The 19,937-nt window shown below is 31.6% G+C and overlaps 1 protein-coding gene and 1 pseudogene across 1 annotated transcript; one reads left to right on the top strand and one right to left on the bottom strand.

Annotated features, from left to right (window-relative positions):
- The first annotated feature begins 819 nt into the window (after positions 1-819).
- LOC111276180 (disease resistance protein RUN1-like) lies at positions 820-4,412 on the top strand. Its single transcript, XM_089754504.1, has 4 exons — positions 820-1,457; positions 1,847-2,996; positions 3,081-3,398; positions 3,486-4,412. The coding sequence occupies exons 1-4, from the start codon at positions 973-975 to the stop codon at positions 4,383-4,385; spliced, it is 2,853 nt and encodes a 950-aa protein (XP_089610630.1). The 5' UTR covers positions 820-972; the 3' UTR covers positions 4,386-4,412.
- A 2,418-nt stretch (positions 4,413-6,830) lies between these two features.
- LOC149511692 (uncharacterized) lies at positions 6,831-8,731 on the bottom strand (annotated as a pseudogene).
- Positions 8,732-19,937: the final 11,206 nt, after the last annotated feature.

The raw sequence follows: 19,937 nt of genomic DNA, 5'->3' as shown, positions 1-19,937 counted from the left end.
GTAAAATAGGATAAGCTCCGTATAAAAGCCTAGATTTGGTCGGGGTATGCATATATATTCTCTGTCTTGTTCCAAAAAAAAAATCTTAATTTTTGTTCATAAATTTCAGTTATTAAATTGCAGGTAATTAATAACAAATTTCTAGTTAATGAATTAAAAATTTTCTTCTGAAAGAGTACACATAATAAATAACAAATTAATTTTGGTGAAATGATAATTGTGATTACTTATTGACGTATAATATATATGTATATATATATATTTTACACAGTGTAAAATTTTTTAATTTTATATATTTACATAAAGTCAATATTTTTTTTATACAATGCAAAACATTTTAGTTTTATATTTTTTTTTAACCTTTGATTTTAATAAATCTAGGGGACAAAAGAGACAACTAAAAATAGAAAAAATGGTTTAATCTCATCTTTTGGATATATTAAAATTAATGGTTAAGAAATTGTATAAAACTAAAAAAATTTTACGCTAAATAAGTTGATCCCCCTTTTATATATAATTATATATCTTTTTAATTGCAACAAAATAATGGGAGAAATTAACAATAATATGTCTAACTTTTAAAGTGCTAAAATTTTAATTCAAGTGATTATGATTCAATTTTTAATATTTTCATATAAAAAACCAGTTTAACTATTCTAGTTTCATTTAAAAATGAAAAATTCTTATGTATGATTAACAATATGGAAAGTGTTGCTAATGGCTTAATGTGATAGTTTTTCCTTATTAAAAAAAAATGTGTGTTCCACTTTCTCTTCATAGAGAGTATAAATACAAATATACAACTAGCCGTTAGCAGAATTCTTTGATCTTGGCTTCTATACAATATGCCTTGACGTTTTGTTATTAATTTTTTTCATTTAATGATATTATTAAATTGTTCTACATTATTTTAGATGCCTCGTCGGTCAATCTAGATTTTTCTTGAAGAGCTCTTATTCAGTGGTTGTTCCAATGGATCACAAATCTTCCTCGTCAATTCCTCGACATTTTTATCATGTATTCTTAAGTTTTAGAGGTATAGATACACGTAAAAATTTTACAGATCACCTTTACATGGCTTTAGTGCAAGCAGGGATTCGCACCTTTAGAGATGATGATGAAATTGAGAGAGGAGAAAATATATGCAATGAAATCGAAAAAGTAATATTCCATCAATCAAAAATATCTATCATTATTTTTTCAAAAGATTATGCTTCATCAAAATGGTGTCTTAATGAACTTGTGAAGATAATGGAACATAGGAAATCCTCCCAATATAATGTTTTGCCAGTTTTTTATGATGTTGATCCATCCCAAGTCAAGAAGCAAACAGGGAGTTATGCGGAAGCCTTTGCTAGACATGAAAAGACCTTCAAGTTCGAAATGGATATGGTGCAAAGATGGAGGGCTGCTTTAAAGGAAGTTGTAGATTTGGGAGGCATGGTTCTACAAGATAGGTACATTTAAGCAAGTTCCATTCTATTTGCCTACTATTTAAAAATGTGTGTTGAATTCTTATTGTGTAACACCTCAATCTCACGTAGATATTTTAAGAATCTATTATGATATATACATAAATACATAAATAAATACTTGTAAGGTTTTCTATACGAGACAAAATAATGAATTTTCAAATCAAAATAGATAATATTTTATAGATTGAATGCATGTCTCTACAATTGAATCTTTATTGATTGTAATTTTTACTTTTACAAAAATTAAAATAGGTAGGAAAGAAACAAATATGTTAATGATTTTTATTGAAATTTTAAGGTCTTACCTACTAGTTATATTTCAAATATCTATTTTAATATCTATCTTAATATCTATCTTTTAAAATTTGTAGGCATGAATCACAGTTCATTCAAGATATTGTTAAGCATGTTCAAAATAAACTCCATCGCACCGTTTTACATGTCCCTCCTTATTTAGTTGGAATAGATTTTCTTGTGACATGCATTAATTGGTGGTTAAAAGGAGATGGATCAAATAAACTTGGCATTGCAACAATTTGCGGAATTGGAGGGATCGGGAAGACAACCATTGCCAAAGTTGTTTACAATCAAAACATTGAAATTTTTGAAGGCTACAGTTTCCTTGCTGATGTTAGAGAAGTAAGCAAAGAAAGCAATGGCTTGGTTCGTTTGCAAAGACAGCTTATTTCAGATATCCTTAAGGGAAAAGTAAACAAAATACACAATGCAGATGATGGAATTATTAAGATCAAAGAAGCGTTATGCTGTAGAAGAGTTCTTCTTGTTCTCGATGATGTGGATGATGCAGAAAAAATAACTAAAATAATGGGAACCCAAGTAGCTTTTCATCCAGGAAGTAAGATCATCATAACTAGCAGACATCGATCCATGCTGAATGCTCCTTTCAGTACCCAGCTGCTAAATTTGGAATCATCATCATCCAATTATAGAGACATCTACAAGGAATTTGAAGTGAAAGAATTAACTTTTGACGAATCACTTCAGCTTTTTAACTTATATGCCTTCGCAAAGAGTTGTCCGATTGAGATCGATTATATGGAGTACGCAAGGAGAGTAGTGAAACATTGTGGTGGGCTTCCATTAGCTCTTAAAGTTTTGGGTTCTTCACTATCAGGAAAAAGTATGAATGTTTGGAAAAGTGCGTTGGAGAAATTAAAAGCAATCCCTGATAGCAAAATTCAAAAGATTCTAAGAATAAGCTATGATTCCATGGAAGATGATCATGATAAAAATTTATTCCTTGACATAGCTTGTTTCTTCATTGGGAAGGATAAAGATTACACAACTACAATTCTCGATGGTTGTGATTTCTATACAACAGTTGGCATTGAAAATCTTATTTGCAGGTCTCTCCTAGTTGTTAATGAAAAAAATAAGCTAAAGATGCATCAAATGATTAGAGATATGGGAAAGGAAATTGTTCGACAAGAATCTCTTGACCTTGGGAAGCGAAGCAGGTTGTGGCATAAGGATGCGTTTGATGTAATGCGAGAAAAAATTGTAAGAGATTTCATTTTCATCTACTTGTTTCTATTTTGCAATTTTTTAATTTTATTTTTTCAAGAGAAATTGTTTCTCCCACAGGGTACAAAAACTGTTAAATGCTTGACCATTGACCTACAAGGATTGCTACATCTTGTAAATCAATCAAAAAATCAATTTCTCATGTCAAATGAGGTAGATATGGAAACTGAAGCATTTACAAAGATGCAGAGACTCAAACTGCTTCAGCTGGATTATGGAAAACTTAAAGGAGACTATAAAGACTTCCCGAAGGGCTTAATATGGTTGCGTTGGCATGGATTTCCTCTACTATATATTCCGACAGACTTAGAGATTTCGAGACTAGTTGTTCTTGACATGCGCAGAAGTAGCCTAAAACATGTTTGGGAGGATTCAAAGGTGTGTGACTGTAACTTTTTTTTCTCTTTTCGTGAAGCAACAACACATATATGAGCTAATTGTTTTTTATTTCTTCTTAATTTACAGTGTCTTCCAAATTTGAAGATTCTTAATCTCAATCATTCACATGGTCTTCTCAAAACCCCAAACTTTTCAGGACTCCGTGGCCTTGAGAAATTGATGCTCAAAGATTGCATAAATCTTATTGAGGTTCATCAATCCATTGGTCAGCTAAAGACGCTTTGTTTTTTAAACCTTGAAGACTGCAAAAATCTAAGGAAACTTCCAAGTACCGTTGGTATGTTGGTATCTCTTGAAAAGCTAATTTTATCTGGTTGCTTAAGAATTGATCATGTACCGAAAGAGTTGCAGTGTATGAAATCATTGAAGGTGCTTGGTTTGGATGAAACTGCTATATTTGACTCGAATTCATGGTTGTCTTGGCTATCATTGAAAAGAAGAAAAGAAATGAGTTTGTTTTGGGAGTTTTTACCATGTTCTTTGGTCAAGTTGAGTCTGGAGAATTGTAGACTATCAGATGATGTTATGCCCAGTGATCTTAGCAGTGTACCCTACTTGCAATCTTTAAATTTAAGCAGAAACCCAATTCACAGCTTGCCTGAGAGCATTATAAGCCTTACAAAGCTTAAGGAACTTCTACTATCTTCTTGCAAACAACTCCAATCACTTCCAATGCTTCCAATAACTTCGAGTGGCCGGCACATCAAAATTTCTCAATCAATAAATAGATTGTCAAGTCTATCTTACCTTTTGTCTTTCAAAAGGTGCATTATTTTTGGTTGTGAAAAGCTAACTAAGGTTGAAGGAGTGTTCATGTTGGAACCAATTGAAAACTTTGAAGTGGAACAGATTGAATGCTTATTCAATGTGGGCTCTATTGGAAGCAACAAAGTGGAAATTTACAACTATCTTCTAGACACAAAAGTTGTTACAACCCCACAGGTCTTAATATTCTTGATATTTTGAGTTATTATATTTTTTGTTTATACGAGGCTACCAAGATTTGAACTATGTCACTGAAGCTAAAAATTTAACAATCTACCAACATGTCACACTACTAATAGGACACACGGCTTTTGACCATTTTTTTCACTATTGTTTGTCCCTATCTGATTTTTCGCAAGTACTAACCAATTCAATGACACAGGTACTCCATGAATGTGGCATCACTAGTTGTTTTGTTTCAGGAAGTGAGGCTCCAATCTCATTCGAGCATCGTAGTAAAGGGTCAAAGATTTCTTTTTCTTTCCCATCATATGATTTTCCCGATGAAAAGATCAGTTGGTTCAGCCTATGCATCGTGTTTTCTCTTGTTTATGATAAAGATATACTTGACTGTCCTCCATGTGTGGCAATTTCTAACGATACCAAGCAGATCGATTTTGCTTATTACTCGAGTTTCATTGGAATTCCAGAATCCAATAATGACACAATGTTGTGGTTAATCCATTGGCCAGTAAAGCGTTTCCACTTCGAAGCTGGTGATACTGTGATTTGTACGGTGTTTTCTAATTTTAACATTAAAGAATTTGGAGTTGCAGGTAGATGTAAATCGGGAAACAACGTTACATCTGTATGTGAACTACTTCAACAAGATCATCAAGGTAATTTTTCAACATTTAATTTAAATTCAAATGTTGAAACGAGAACGACCAGATTTAGGACATGAAAAAACCGTATTTTTGGATAATTAAAATTATGAGTATAAAAAATCGAACTTAATTTTATAAAAGACTCTTTTTTATTATATATGTAACTCAAATAATAAATAACTATAATAATAATAATGATACATCGTTTTATGAATAATACTGACATATTTATTTATCAAAATTTTTAGGAATTGATAAAGACAATGAGTTAAACATCGAGTTGGACCTAAGTGAAGAAGACTTACTTAGTTTGAACTCCAATGGAAATGCCAAAGTGCAAATTTACAATCTCTTAAAGGAATCAAATATGGTTGCTTCCCCACAGGTTTGTTATTTTTCTTTCTAAGGCTTCTTTGAATTTATTCAAAATACATTCATCTGTCGATGTTCCTTTGAATTTGGATGAAATATGAATAGAATTCACTACATGACACTTGGTGAAGATATTCTAGTCAGTTTTTAACCATATGTTGACGAATTTAGAACAAATGATGAAATTTACTTGTTTCTCAATGCAACAGGTCTTATATGATTATGCGATAATTAGCAAATATGATCCATTGGTTTGGTATAGTCTTCATGTTGTGAGCGGGGGGTCTAAGATTTCATTTACAGTGCCCTTTGGCAAAAAGATCAGTTGGCTAAAATCGATCATCCTTCTTTCTGCTGACACTGACAAAACATTTGATTTCTTACCTCGTGTTGAAATTGTTAATGAGACCAAAGACACCAAGTGGACCTATTGTAAACATTTCGTTGGAATTCCTGAAGCCAAGAACTTGATCACGTGGATAAGCTCTTGGAAATTTAAGGGTGAATTACAAAGCGGGGATCATGTTAGTTTTACAGTGCTTTCTGATTTACGTGTGAAAGGATGTTTTATTGACTTCATATATGAATCAGATGACCATCTTCACCTATCTATATGCAACTCCAGTGACCGGTGCTCGCATGGTTCGATGAGATGGTCCACTCTTTTTTTTGAAACTTTTGTATATCTTTCATTCCAATCCCAAAGGATCTTACATAGGATTCAAAGCTTAGACAAAGAATAGAGAAAATTGCTCCAGTCGTTCCTATCCATTTTGTAATATTTTATTAATTTCATATGTGATCTAAAAATTCAATTAATTCTTTATCAAAAGTACTTTGATCATTTTAGTGGCAATTTACTTTTAATATACTTTTATATTTTTTTTATAATAATGTTGCATAGAAGAGAAAGAGTTAGAAAGCTAAAATTTGAATTCGTATCTATTAAATGTCATTCTTTATAAACCAATTGAATTCTGAATTAAATCCTAAATTTTCATTTCTTTTATTTTTACTCGATTTTTGCTCCAATCATCTTCCCAAAAGTGTGTATATATATATATATATATATATATATATATTCTTATAAAAGTCAAAAATATCATGTAGAACAACAAAATAAAATCAAAACACTTAAAAAAAAAATTTTCAAAATCCACTTTAGGTCCTTTGCACATTAAAATCAATATACTTTAGATTGGGCAAAAAGTTTCAAAAAAGTAGAATATTAGAATATTATTAGGCATTTGGTTATTATTACAAACCCAAAGAAAAAAAAAAACACCAAAGATGTAACAAGAAAAATACATAAATAGTCAAGAACTTGTTAAAAAGCGGAAAAAATCCTAGTGTTTGTTTCACTTTGATCATTTTGGAGAATAAAGTTGCATAACAACCTTTTTTTTGTTAAGTTGTTTTAGTTTTATTAATGTGAATACCAGTGAGTCTAATTTGTTTCACTCCCCACCCTTTGAATGCTATTAACTCTTGTGTAGACATCAACCTTAAAATTAGCCTGACAAATCACTCTTTCACTGTTTATCCTTAGCATTGCCCTGATTTTATTCTACTCAAAGCTCACCAAACCTTCCTCACTGTGGAACATGAATCCTGGAAATCCCCACAAATCACCATTTAAATCAGATTCATAATATCACCATTTTAACATTTTATTAGACAAAGATTTCATAGGAATCATCTAATTAGATGTGAAACAATGCAAGATTGAACCAATTTCACTGGAAAAAGAACCTACCAAGTACCTGTTGGGAAGGGAGCAAAGGATTTGGCGCAGCCTTCTTTGATGACATCAAAATCATCAGATATGACCACTACGCCATCAGCTACAATTCCCCAGTACAGTTTAACCCAACCATCAGAACCTTGGAATATCAAAGATGCAACTCCAGTAAGTACTAAGGCAACTAACAAATAATATTTTAAGGATACCATTTGGATAAAAATTCCATTTTCTTGATACTGCAAGTCAATTCTGTTACTTGGAATAATGACTTACTAACAAAGACAGTTCCAGTTTGGCTATCATAGATAACAAAGGCAAAGCTTCCATCAAAATCTTTAACAATCTGATTAATAGGGTATCGACCTCTGTCTCTCAAGGTTCTATATGATTCAATCACAAACATGGCCTCATTGCTTCTTTTAACAAACTATATTGTCTATTCAGCATAAAAAGATTGTTTAAACACCCAAGGAAGAGGTAGTATACATCATTAAATCCACAAAACAACCTGCAAAAGTAAATATTGTCAACTATTGATCTTCATATCAGCAATTTCCAAATAAACTATTTCCCTAAATAGACCTAGAAACTGTTAGGGCATTTTAGGTCCAAAGGGCAAAATGGACTTTTCACCCCAAAATGTGAGTCACCAGTCATATGAAGGCAATTTAGTGAATTTAACCTAGCTAATGTTTAGAGCCAATTTGCGTTTTCAAGCTCCATGTCAACTTGGTCACCTTAGCTAATCACCTGGTGGCACATAGAAATGCTGACTTGTCATCCCTGATTGGGTTGCTGACTGCCAACCCAACTCGAGCCAATGATGTCAACCCTTGCCTTATTACTTGGAGCTTGAGTCACCTGGGCTTAGTGCCCCTATCGCCAAGGTATAAGTATCCCCTTTTAGGTACTTTTAAACCAACTCGAACTCTATATACATACTTTATGATTTCTTTTTCTTTTTACTCTCTTTTCGAGCATTGACTTGAGTGTTAGAGGACAAACGTTGGAGAAATCTCTAACCTTGTTTTGACCAACCTCCCTATCTAATGTTTTTAGATTTTTAACCTTTGCAAATAGTTTAGCACCAACATTTTAGTGCACTAAATTGGGAGATTTTAATCTAATCGAGCTAATATGGCACTTAGAAAGAAAGTCATTAAGAAAGGATATAATGCTACAGCTGGGACTAATACCTAACTCAACCAACAAAATCCTGACCAACTTGTACTAGCAACTCCAACCATTAAACAATTTGAAGCACTCACCCAACAACTACAATCCTTAAAGGAAATGATACAAAACCTGACTACATTATAAACCTTCAAAGCACCGAACCTGACAACCCCAAGAACCCACCAACATAAAAGTTGCTAACCTACAATGACAACACTGCCTATTAGCACCTGATGAAGATGAAACATCCATAACCCACAACCCTACAAATGCCCAAACATAAGCCACCACCCAATAGTTTAAACAGGCCACATCAGAGCTATAACCTAATAAAGATTATGATGTTTGGATATAAGCAATGGAAAATAAGTTGAAGAATAAAGCCTCTACCTTTGATAACGAGTTGAAGTTCTTGGAAACCTCCCCATTAAGCAAGGACATAAACTGAGCTCGGCCACTAAAAGGATTCAAAATGCCAATCTTGGAGACTTACAATGGTAAATTTGATCCTTTGATAAACTTAAACTTTACTAAACTAAGATGATGGTACAAGGAGCTAACAAGCCTCTTATGTTTAAAAGGTTTGCCATAACACTCAAGAGGGTGGCCCAATCATGGTATTGTAGCTTGGTGCTGAGGTTCATCAACTCCTTCAAGCAGCTTGACCAATCTTTCTTGTTTCACTTTGTCAACAGTTGACAAATGAAGAAAACAACACTAAATTTGATGCCCATCTTCCAAGGAAGAAATAAATCCTTGAAAGAGAATGCCACATGTTTTAATGCTAAGGCTTTTCAAGTGAAAGACTTATAACAAGCTATTGCACCAATTGCCCTGACAAGCGAATTAAGTAACAGGGAATAGTACTTCAATCTCACCCTCTCCCTAAAGCCATTGATACACTAGTTGACATGCTCTTAATTGCTAAAAATACATCAATGCTAAAGTTATAATAAAAAATAGCCAAGGTGAGAGAGGCTTATATCCTATCTTAGCTCCAAAAAAGGAAAAAAAATCAACAATCCCCTAAGAAGGAAAAAAATCAAATGCTTACCAAGGGTAAAAATCCCTAGTATATGATATAATAACTACATTACAATGAATACCTCCTGAAAGTGGATTCTAATATAAATAGAAAGGGACCCCAAGCTCAGATAGCCTAAGCCACTAAGACAAAATAGTAGAAAAAACCTAATAAAAAGATGCATCTTCCACAGAGATTACGATAATAATATCAATGATTGTATTGACTTGATAAATGAGATAGATAATTTGATTAGCAGAGGTTGGCTGAACAAGTTTGTGTACCAAAAAAGCCAAGGATAAAAGAAAGGGGATTTTAGAAATAAGGATAGAGAAAAATAGTTTAAAAGGAACAAAAAGGAAAGGAAAAGAATAGGTAACCAAGGTGATGTTGACTGCATGGCTGACTAGAAGAATGATGAAGAAAATAATGTAAAAAACAAGCCTATTGCAGAAATTATCAATGTACTAACTTGTGGGACTTTAACATCATCCAAAAAGAATTTTGATCAAGGGACAATTATGGCCAATAGGTGTCATAATGTATAGATTTGTGGACCTACCCTTGGATATGGTTTTGAGAAGTCGCCACCAATCTTTTTTGTTTAGGTGTGATTGGCCACCTGATTGAATCTATCCCATTTAAAGAGGAGTCTCAAGATTGACTGAGGTATCTTTAAATAATAAGTTTTGATCCACAAAATCAAATATTAATTTCAAAAGTACAGTTACATATGATAAAAGTTATAACACCCTCACGACACCCATCAAAAGATGATACCAATTTGATTTCAGATTATCCAAGCCTTGATCATGTTTGTAATTTATCAAAATATTTAATATTGAAAATTAGTCTTAAAATTTTCTCAATAATTTGGTAGCACTTCAAGATAATTCTCTCACCTCAAGAGTATTCATGGAGACTAGTATCCACCTAAAGAGGCTTCATTGTCAGATTTATTAATATATTTTATTCAAAAAAATTAGTAAAGTCCTCCAATAGTTTGATAAAATTTATTGTGATATAGATCTCCCAATAGTTTGGTAAAATTTAATTGTAAAAATATTTATAAATTTTTTTCTGAAAAAATTGATTAAGTCTTCCAATAGTTTAGTAAGACTTAATTTAGGAAGCAAATCTCCAATAGTTTGGAAGATAAAAATTATTTTTCATTTTTTGAGATTTATTTATAAAATTTTCCAATTGTTTGGTGGATTTTATAAAATTTAAATCTATGAAAATTCTTCAATAGTTTAATGGGATTTATGAATTTATTTGAAAACAAAAATTTTTACTTATTTATTCTTTTATATTATTTTCCAAAAATAATAGAAGGAAATTTTTACAAAGTATTTAATAAATAATAAATTACTCAATAAAAATAAAAAATTAGTAAAATAAAACAAATAATAAATAATTGAAATAAATACTTAAAATATGAAATAAATAAAAATAAAATCAAAAATTAAAAATAAAATAAAAAAGAAAAACTTGCAATCGAGTTTGGTCTAAAAGCAGGTGCACAAATCAACCAAATCACACGTGGGTCAGAGCCTCTCACAAAATGGCATCATATTACTTCCCTAGAGAAATAGCAGCACTAATTTGTTTAGAGCCTGAGTATATGTGCTTTATAAAAGGCATTCATTTGATAAACCATTCCCCAAGCCAAAAAACAGACACCTAGCCATGATGAAGCAAATATGCCTAAAAAAAATATAAACAATAGAGATGTAATGAACCCAAGGCCAAATATGTCAAATCTAAGCCTAGCATAGATTGGACTGAATAAACCATTAACAAATTGAATAAACCACCATGTCACTATAAATGTAACAACAATTGGAAAGAGTACCACGCATCCAGTTATGAACTTTTTGAGACCCAGCTTTGTAGAATAGCATAGCAAGCCTTGCGAGTGGAGGAATTAGAAAAGCTAAAAAGAGATTTAGAGAGATCATCCAAGTCCTCAAGAACAAGTTGTGTGTGCTTGAATCACAAATTTATTTAAAAATTCACGCTAAATCAATTCTCCTTAAATTTATGATTTTATTTTATTTTATTTTAATGTGAATTGATTCTAGAATTAAATCTTGAAAACCTCTCAACATCATTTTAATGTAAATTGATTGTGAAATTAAATCTCAAAAATCTTTCAAAGATAAAAGTAAAATGAAGCCAAATTTTAAGTTAAATTATTTTTTCAATTGAGCCCAATTTACGGTTGAAGCTTGTTTTCAATTTCAAAAAAAATTTCAGATAAAATGAGGTGTCTACATTAGGTCCATAACCAATAAATAGAAAAGTTGAAAAGACGAGATAATCTTTTTTAGCTTGGAGGATTTGGAAGGGACTTAGTTCTTGTATGATGATGCCGTCATCATACAAGTTATAGTTTACAATCTTGAAGTCAAGAGAATCTTATTTGATAATAGGAGTTCAATCGATGTTTTGCATTATTCAACTATGCTAAGGATGGGGATTACTAAGGAGATATTGAAGCAATTCACTACCATTTTGATCGGCTTTAGAAATGTATAAGTTCTAGTAAAAGGTACAATTAGATTACCGATCACATTGTGGATCGAGCCAATAAGTATCACCTCGATCATCAAATTCATGGTGGTAGACATCCCCTCCGCATATAACATGATTTTAGGTTAGCCAAGTCAGTTTATTATAAGAATTATTGGCTTAACTATTCATCTTAAGATCAAATTTCCTACCCCAAATAAGGTTGAAGAAGTCTAATGAGACCAATCCATAACAAGACAATACCACGTTACAACCATGAGAGGTATAACTGGGAAGCAAATTGATAGCTCAACTAAAGTCAAGGAAACCCAAGCCAAAAGAGAGATAGAGGTCAAGGTCAAGGTCAAGACTATTTGAGATGCAAAAGAAGATAGTCAAGGTAAGAAGCGTAAGACTAACCAGGTTGAAGAAAAATTAGAAATGCTCTTTTAAGAGCCAACACTAAGCTCTTGAGCTTACAATCTGTAAATACTTTTTGAAAATTTTTTATGCCAAACTTTTAAGCTAGCATTAAAATCATACAAAGTTAATTTTTGACTAAGCTCTTAAGTTTGTTTTATGAATATGCAAATGACTACATTTACCTAACTATTCAAATCATACTTTTGTATCTGAACTAATGAGTTTAACACATCAACACTTATGTCAGGATTTATAATTCTCGTAGGAAATAGTCATTGACTAAAGGCTTGAAATGGATATTAGTATACCAAAAATAACAAAAGACCTCATGTTTGTGTCATCTTTTTAAAATAATAAGGATAAATATATGTAAATAGGAGCCAAGCTTGACTAAAAGGAAAAATTAGTGTAGGTGTTAAGAGATAATGCTGACTATTTGCATAGAACACTTTAGATATGCCTAGGATTGATCTCACGATAATGGTCACATGTTACATATTAATCCAAACACGAAACCAGTTTGACAAAACAAGAGAAGTTTTGCCTTAAAAAACAAAAAGCCATTGAAAAAGAGATCGACATGCTACTAAGGGCCAATTTCATCAGGGAAGCATATTACCTAAGTGGATAGCCAACGTCTTCATGGTGAAAAATCATAGTGAAAAATGGAGAATATGTGTTGACTTAACGTATCTTAATAAGGTTTGCCCAAAAGATAATTTTCTTTATTGAGTATAGATCAACAGGTTGATGATAGTGCTAAACATGACTTGCTCAGCTCATAGACGCATATTTAGGCTACAATCAGATTAAAATGCTAAAGGAAAATGAAAGGAAGACAACTTTTGTGATCAAAAAGGGCTTGTACTATTACAAGGTATGCTTTTTCGCTTAAAAAATACAAGGGCGACCTAGCAAAAATTGGTTAGTAAAATGTTCAAGGATCAGATCGATCATAATGTCAAAGAGTATGTTGATGAAATGATTGTCAAGAGTAAAAACCTAGTTAAACATCCAAAAAACTAGGATGAAACATTCAACACAATCAAAAAGTACAACATGAAGTTCAACCCAAGCAAATACACCTTTGAGGTTACGTTGGAAAAGTTCCTGGGATACATAATCAACCAAAGAAGAATAAAAGTTAACCCTAAAAAGGTTCAAGCTATTTTGGATATAAAATTGTCGACCTCAGAAAGATGTATAAAGACTAACAAGAAATATTGTCACATTAAGCAAATTTATGTCAAGATCAACAGATCAGTGTCTACCATTTTCAAGATATTCAAAAAAATTTTCTAACTTTAAATGGACATCTCAATGTCAACAAGCCTTTAAAGAGTTTAAGGAGTTCTTTTTCTCTTTTCTTATATTGTCAAAGCCAAGACATAATGAGGAGTTATACCTCTATATTGCAACTATAGATTAGACTATTAGTTCGGTCTTAGTATGAGAAAAAAAAGGAAAATAAAGGCCTATATACTTTGTAAGTAGAGTGTTGATTGGGATAAAGTTCAATTATCAAAAAATAGAAAAGCTAGCTTATGCTATTGTAACCTCAACCAGAAAGCTTAAACCATACTTTCAATCCCACATAATGACCATCTTGACTAACCAACCATTCAAGCAAATCTTGTAAAAGCCCAAATTGTTGGGCTAGCTGATTAAATAGATGATTAAGCTAAGTATAACTGACACATGTTGCCTAGATGGACCCTAAAGTCGCAAGTATTAGCTGATTTTGTTGTTGAATGTACCTCAGCTAAAGCAAAAAAATAGCCCAGCATGATTGATGCCAAGAACAAAGAAGAGACCTAGGAACTTTTTATAAATGGGTCAACCATTACTAAAAAAAGTGAGGCCAATTTAATTTTATCAGCCTAACAAACATGCAATTTCAATATCCATTAAAATTGGTGTTCAAAACCTCGAATAATGAATAATATCATGAAACGCTGATCGAGGGCTTGAGATTAGCTATCAACCTAAATGTGTAAAATCTCCTTGTATATAGTGACTCGCAACTAGTGGTTGGATAGGCAAATGGAGAATTCAAGGCCAGAGAAAAAGGATAAAGAAATATCTAGACAAGGCACAGGCATATTTGGCAATGTTCTCAAGGGCCGAGGTAAGAAATCTACCAAGGTTAGAAAACACATTAGTTGACTCGTTATCCAAGGTAGTGTCTAGAATCACAACAAATAGCTCAACATACATCCTAGTCAAAGAATTACTAAAGAAGAGCATTGATAAGAAACTAGTCAACCAAATTAAAGAGAGGGAGTCATGGATGCTCTCAATTAGAAAATATATAACAATAAATGAGTTACCAGAGGACAAAAATCAAGCTAAAGCTTTGATAAAAAAAATGATTCTTAGTATACTATTATTAATAGAAAGTTGTATAAAAGAGCATTCAGTTTAACCTACCTGAGGTGTGTGAACCAAAGAGGTAAATTATGTATTCAAAAAAGTCCATGAAGGAATATGTGAGAATCACCTTGAACCTTGGTTGCTAGCTTATAAGTTCTTGAGGCAAAGTTACTACTGACTAACCATCAAGAAAGACATGGTCAACCTAGTGAAAAAATTTGACCAATACCAAAGTTTTGCTCACATGCAACATCTATCCTAGATCAAGTCGACTCTCATAATAATCCCATTACCCTTTACACAGTGAGGTATAGATGTGCTCAAACTATTCACCCTAACCCTTGGGTAAAGGAGATTTGTGCTAATGTCCATTGACTATTTCACCCAATGGCTGGAGGCTGAGGCACTAGCTATTACAACTAAGTCTTAAGAAAAAAATTTTGTATGGAAGAACATAATTTGTCAATTTGGCCTATCTTGGTCCATAGGAACTGATAATGAAAAATAGTTTGAGAATCCAAAATTCAAATAATAATGCTCCAACCTCAACATTAATCTAAGGTTTACCTCAATTGGTCATCCACAATCCAATGGTCAAGCCTAGGCAACAAATAAGACCATACTTGAAGCCGTTAAGAAAAGGTTAGATGATGCCAATGGCAAATAGGTCGAGGAGCTCCCTAGAGTATTATAGGCTTTAAGGACAACCATTAAAGTCCCCACATGGGTGATTCCTTTCAATTTGGGATTTGGAATGGAAGCCATGAACCTAGTTGAGATTAGCCTCCTAGCTTCTAAGTCGAGATTAGCATTAAAAAGGGTGTTAACCTTGAATTGATAAAATATTTTGAAATGACAAAATAAAAATTTGCTAAAATTGAATTAAAATTATTTAAACTTAATTTGAATATTTTTCTAGCTTTTTAAGCAGCCAAAAAAGTATTCAATTCATTTGGCATGATTTAAAAAAGAAATTGGCCAAAATTGCATAGAAGGGATTGATCCCTTCCTCAAGAGATCAAATGATTTTTTAACCATAAAGATGTCTTGTGAAATTTTCATGAAAACCAATGGATCCCTTCCTTGTATGGATCAATTGGTACAAGTTTTCAAAGACATGATCAATCCCCTCCTTTAGGGATTGATTGGTTTTTTAATCAAAATGAAAATTTGGTTTCAAAAAATGAAAAGGGATTGATCATCCAGCTAGGGGATCAATCACTTGGCAAAGAGATCAATTGGTACCCATTACGGATCGATTGGGCATGTCTTTTCATGCAAAAATTTATTTGTATTTTAACTAACCCAATTGAACCCCTATATGAGAGGATTGATCACCTTGTGCCCAGAAAGCAAGCAATGGCTATTTTTTCTAAAATTTTATAGAGATTTCAAACAATTAATGCAAGCAACGGCTACCTTCCACTCTCAACATATAAAAAAAGGTCTCCCACCACATTTCAAGCTATCAAGAGCTAAGAAAACTTATTACTTCCACCTACCATATTCTCCAAGCATTAAAGAGCATTCTGGTGTGTGAAAAGTATAAAAATTCTTTTTGTATTTGTTTCTCTCTTGATAATCTTCTTATCCTTTATTCGTACTTCAAATTAGGAAACACCCAATCTTATAGGGGTTCTTTGAGTTTGCAAAATATTTCAAAACTTATATTGTGAGGTTGTTAGCTTAAAAAGGAGGATAACACTTAAGAGATTGTGTTATTGATTGTATAGAGCTTTGAAGAGCTAGGTTATAACATTCAACACATAGTGGATTGGACTCATTGACAAGTGAGGCTAAAAAAGAGAATATGTGGTCTGCCTGTATTGCTGAATCTTGAGCCAAATGAAAGCTTGAAGTTTGAATACATTTTTCTAGCTTATTTGTCTAAAGTATGAAATAACAATATATTTGAAATGCCTAAGGTCTGAGCTAACTAATTATACCGGAAGTCCTTCATATTAGTACCAACCTCAGACTTATGAATTATTAATTTAGTTTTCTTGATTATAACGGCTGAGCTTATTATATGGAAATAGTTGTTTATAAATCAATAACCGGAGATCAGTGAATAAGGATACCAAGCTAAGAGATGGAAAAATAAAATCTTTTCATTAATATACTCCAAATTTGAGGTATTTTATCATCTTTTTTAGAGTTCTTTACAATTGATCTCACACTCGATGGTTACAGAAATATAGAAATATATCCATATTCCATAACATATCCCTATCTGATTTCGCAACCTTGTGCACATGTAAATTAGCTAAGAATTCCCAAACTAGAATGGCTAAAGAAAATTCTTAACATATCTCAACACCAACTTTAGACCTAAATTGGCTTTTTTTTATCCCAATTAAAATGCAATGGCAAGCATTTTTTTTATGAAAAATAAACAATTTTAATAATTTTATGGCCTTTTGTATAATTTCTTTACAATAACTTAATTATCCACAAAACAAAAACCTTAACTTTTTATAAAGCGTATATACCTTAGCTTTTATATAGCTCTAATCTCTCTCGATAATCTATTCCTCGCTTCTTAAACCTTAATAATTACTTTGGTGCGTCCAGGAATCTCCGGCGGGGCTGAATTGAGCGTGATCATTCGGAGCAATTTCAGCCGCGAATTGACTGCATTTGATGCTTGCAACAGCTCTTGCATTATGGTGGCTTTCTTAAAAGCTTCTGACATTTCGGCTTCGATTAGGTAGCCTTTGGTCTTCGTGTTCCCTTTGATGGTCACGTTTTGTGGACGTGGATAGAAACGGGTTCGATTATCAAACGTCGGATTAAAGCATTCAATTTCAGCTTCATCGCTCGGAGCGTGGAGGGTTCCAACAAGATGTCATCATCTTCCGTCTTCTTTTTCTTCTTCATCCTCGAAGACGAGGTCGACTTCATCGTCATCGTCGTCTTTAACGTCAAATTCAGCGGCATGGTCATGTTGTTGGTTTTCCGGGTCAGATTTGGGGTGAGGGTCGAGCATTACTAGAAATTAGAATAAAAGAGACGAAGCGAGAGTGAGGACTAAAGAGTATTACTGCCCACAGTCAACAAAGTCAAGCAGTCAAGCGTTTTTTTAATTATTATTACATTTTTATTTTACACATATTTTTAATATTAAAAAAATGGTGAGTTTTTTTTCCTTCTATCATCACTTTGTTTGTAATTTATAAGGAATTTCAATTTGGTAAATTCATTAATTTGCTTATTAAGGTTACAAATTGAAGAAGGGGATTTGAATATAAATACTGAAATTAATCTATATAGATTGTAGCTTAACATTTCGGTTTTTTTCATTTTTCGATTGCTTTTGTTTTATAATACCATTTAAAAGTTTAATTGGTTCTTTTACAAAAGGATTATATTTTGGGATAACAGGGAAGAATTATATGCATTAAAATTTGGATCTCAAATTTATAAAATGGTTGTATAAATGAATTTAATTAAATTTTAAATTCAAAATTTTAAAAATTATTTTTTGATACACTGATAATATAACTTTTTTTAACTTCACAAATGAGATTTAAAAATCTGCCACATATCTATGTTCTTTTTTAATCAGTTTTTTTTTAATATATATTAAGGGATATGTGTTATCAAACTAATCCTATATTAATCTGGATAATTTTTCAAAATTTAATTGGTTTAATTTAATAATGAACACATTTATCATATGAATGTAGTTATGAATGTAGTGAAAAGTGGTTATTAAGTAGGCACTTACTTCGCCCATAAATCTCCACTTGTGCCAAACCAAATGGGCAAAGTAGCCAATTTTGCTAAGTTTCATCATATATATTGTATTAATTATAAAGCTGTACATTTGTTTTCGCCGATCAAAGTAATGTACCAGCAAGATGAGATTACTCCACTTATGTTTCTTTAATTTTATAGGTTTTTGTGGGCAGACCAGATGAAATTGATTTTGGCTTAGATGTCGATGCCCTTCTAAATGTAGCAAATCAATATGTTTAAATTTAACATTTAGTACCACTTATAACTTTTCCAAGAAAGATAGACTTGGCAAAAATAAATGTAGTTGAATTTTTTTCTTCCAGTCGTAGCAATTGGGCGGAACGATTGACCCGCTAACACATTATAAATATGCATTTTCCGTACAAATTGGTGTGGAGTAATAGACGGGCAAAAATATTATTGGATCACACTCGTTTACTAATGATAATTGTGACTTAATTTGATAATTTTTTTATGGTTGAAAAAATTTCAGTTCAAAAGTGTTATGAAAAAATATGATTTGAATATTTTAAATGTTGACGTTTTTGTAAAAATGTATTGAGAAAACTTAAAATGTCTTAAAAAATGATATTTGAAACGTTAACTGTTAATTTTGTAATTTATGAAAGTAAAAAAAAAAAGTCAATTGTTTATTTCACCCAAATGTTGATTTGGAAACCACAAAAGCATCTATGTAGAAGCTTTTCTGTTGAGTTTTGGCCCAAACCACACCATGTATAACATCGGCGTTTGATCCAAAGAGTTTGTTTCGTCACCGAAACGCATTGCCTCTGATTTTATCTCTTGACAATGAGTACATTCATTCATCTTCCAGTCAAGAAAAGAAAAGAAAAGCCAAGTCTTTTCCTTTCGAGTTTTGTTTCCTTAAAAATAAAGTAATTAAAGAATTAAAAGCAAAATCATACAAATTATATATTCAAATTATTTTATATAATTATATTTGAAAAATAACATGTAATAGATTTAATATTCGAATATATTTGAAAAATAAAATGAAGATATACATATTTTTATATATGATCTATTTAAATATTAGATTATCTGTTCAAACTCAAAAGCCTACCCTAATTTTGAAGCGGGTTGGATAAAAATATTAGATCCATTAAATTAATCTAAACAAAAACATGAGATTTATTTCAAATTTAAGTTAAGCTTTAAGTCTAATATTTAAGGCTTGGGTCTAGTCTAACCTATTTCGATAGTTATATATTATAAATATATGTATATATATATATGTATAACATGAAAGGAGAAAAATCAATTTATATCAGTATAAAATTAAAAAAAATTATATTTTTTAATTATTAATCTCAATAAATCTAATGAATAAGAGAGTTAAGTGAAGAATAAATAAATTAATCTCATCCTTCTAATTTATTAAAATCAATAATTAAAAAATAAAACTTTTTAATATAAGTTAATTGCTCTCAAATATAAAATATGCTCAATATTAATAAATAAATAATGTTTGCTAATTGTTAATAAAAATAAACAAATAAAAAGATATATTAAAATGTAAAATAAATAGGATAAAAGTT

Source organism: Durio zibethinus, chromosome 25 (genome assembly GCF_047325235.1).
Source record: "Durio zibethinus cultivar Kanyao isolate XHJ-2024 chromosome 25, ASM4732523v1, whole genome shotgun sequence".
NCBI classification, from domain to species: domain Eukaryota; kingdom Viridiplantae; phylum Streptophyta; class Magnoliopsida; order Malvales; family Malvaceae; genus Durio; species Durio zibethinus.
This window is presented reverse-complemented; position numbering and strand designations above follow the sequence as displayed.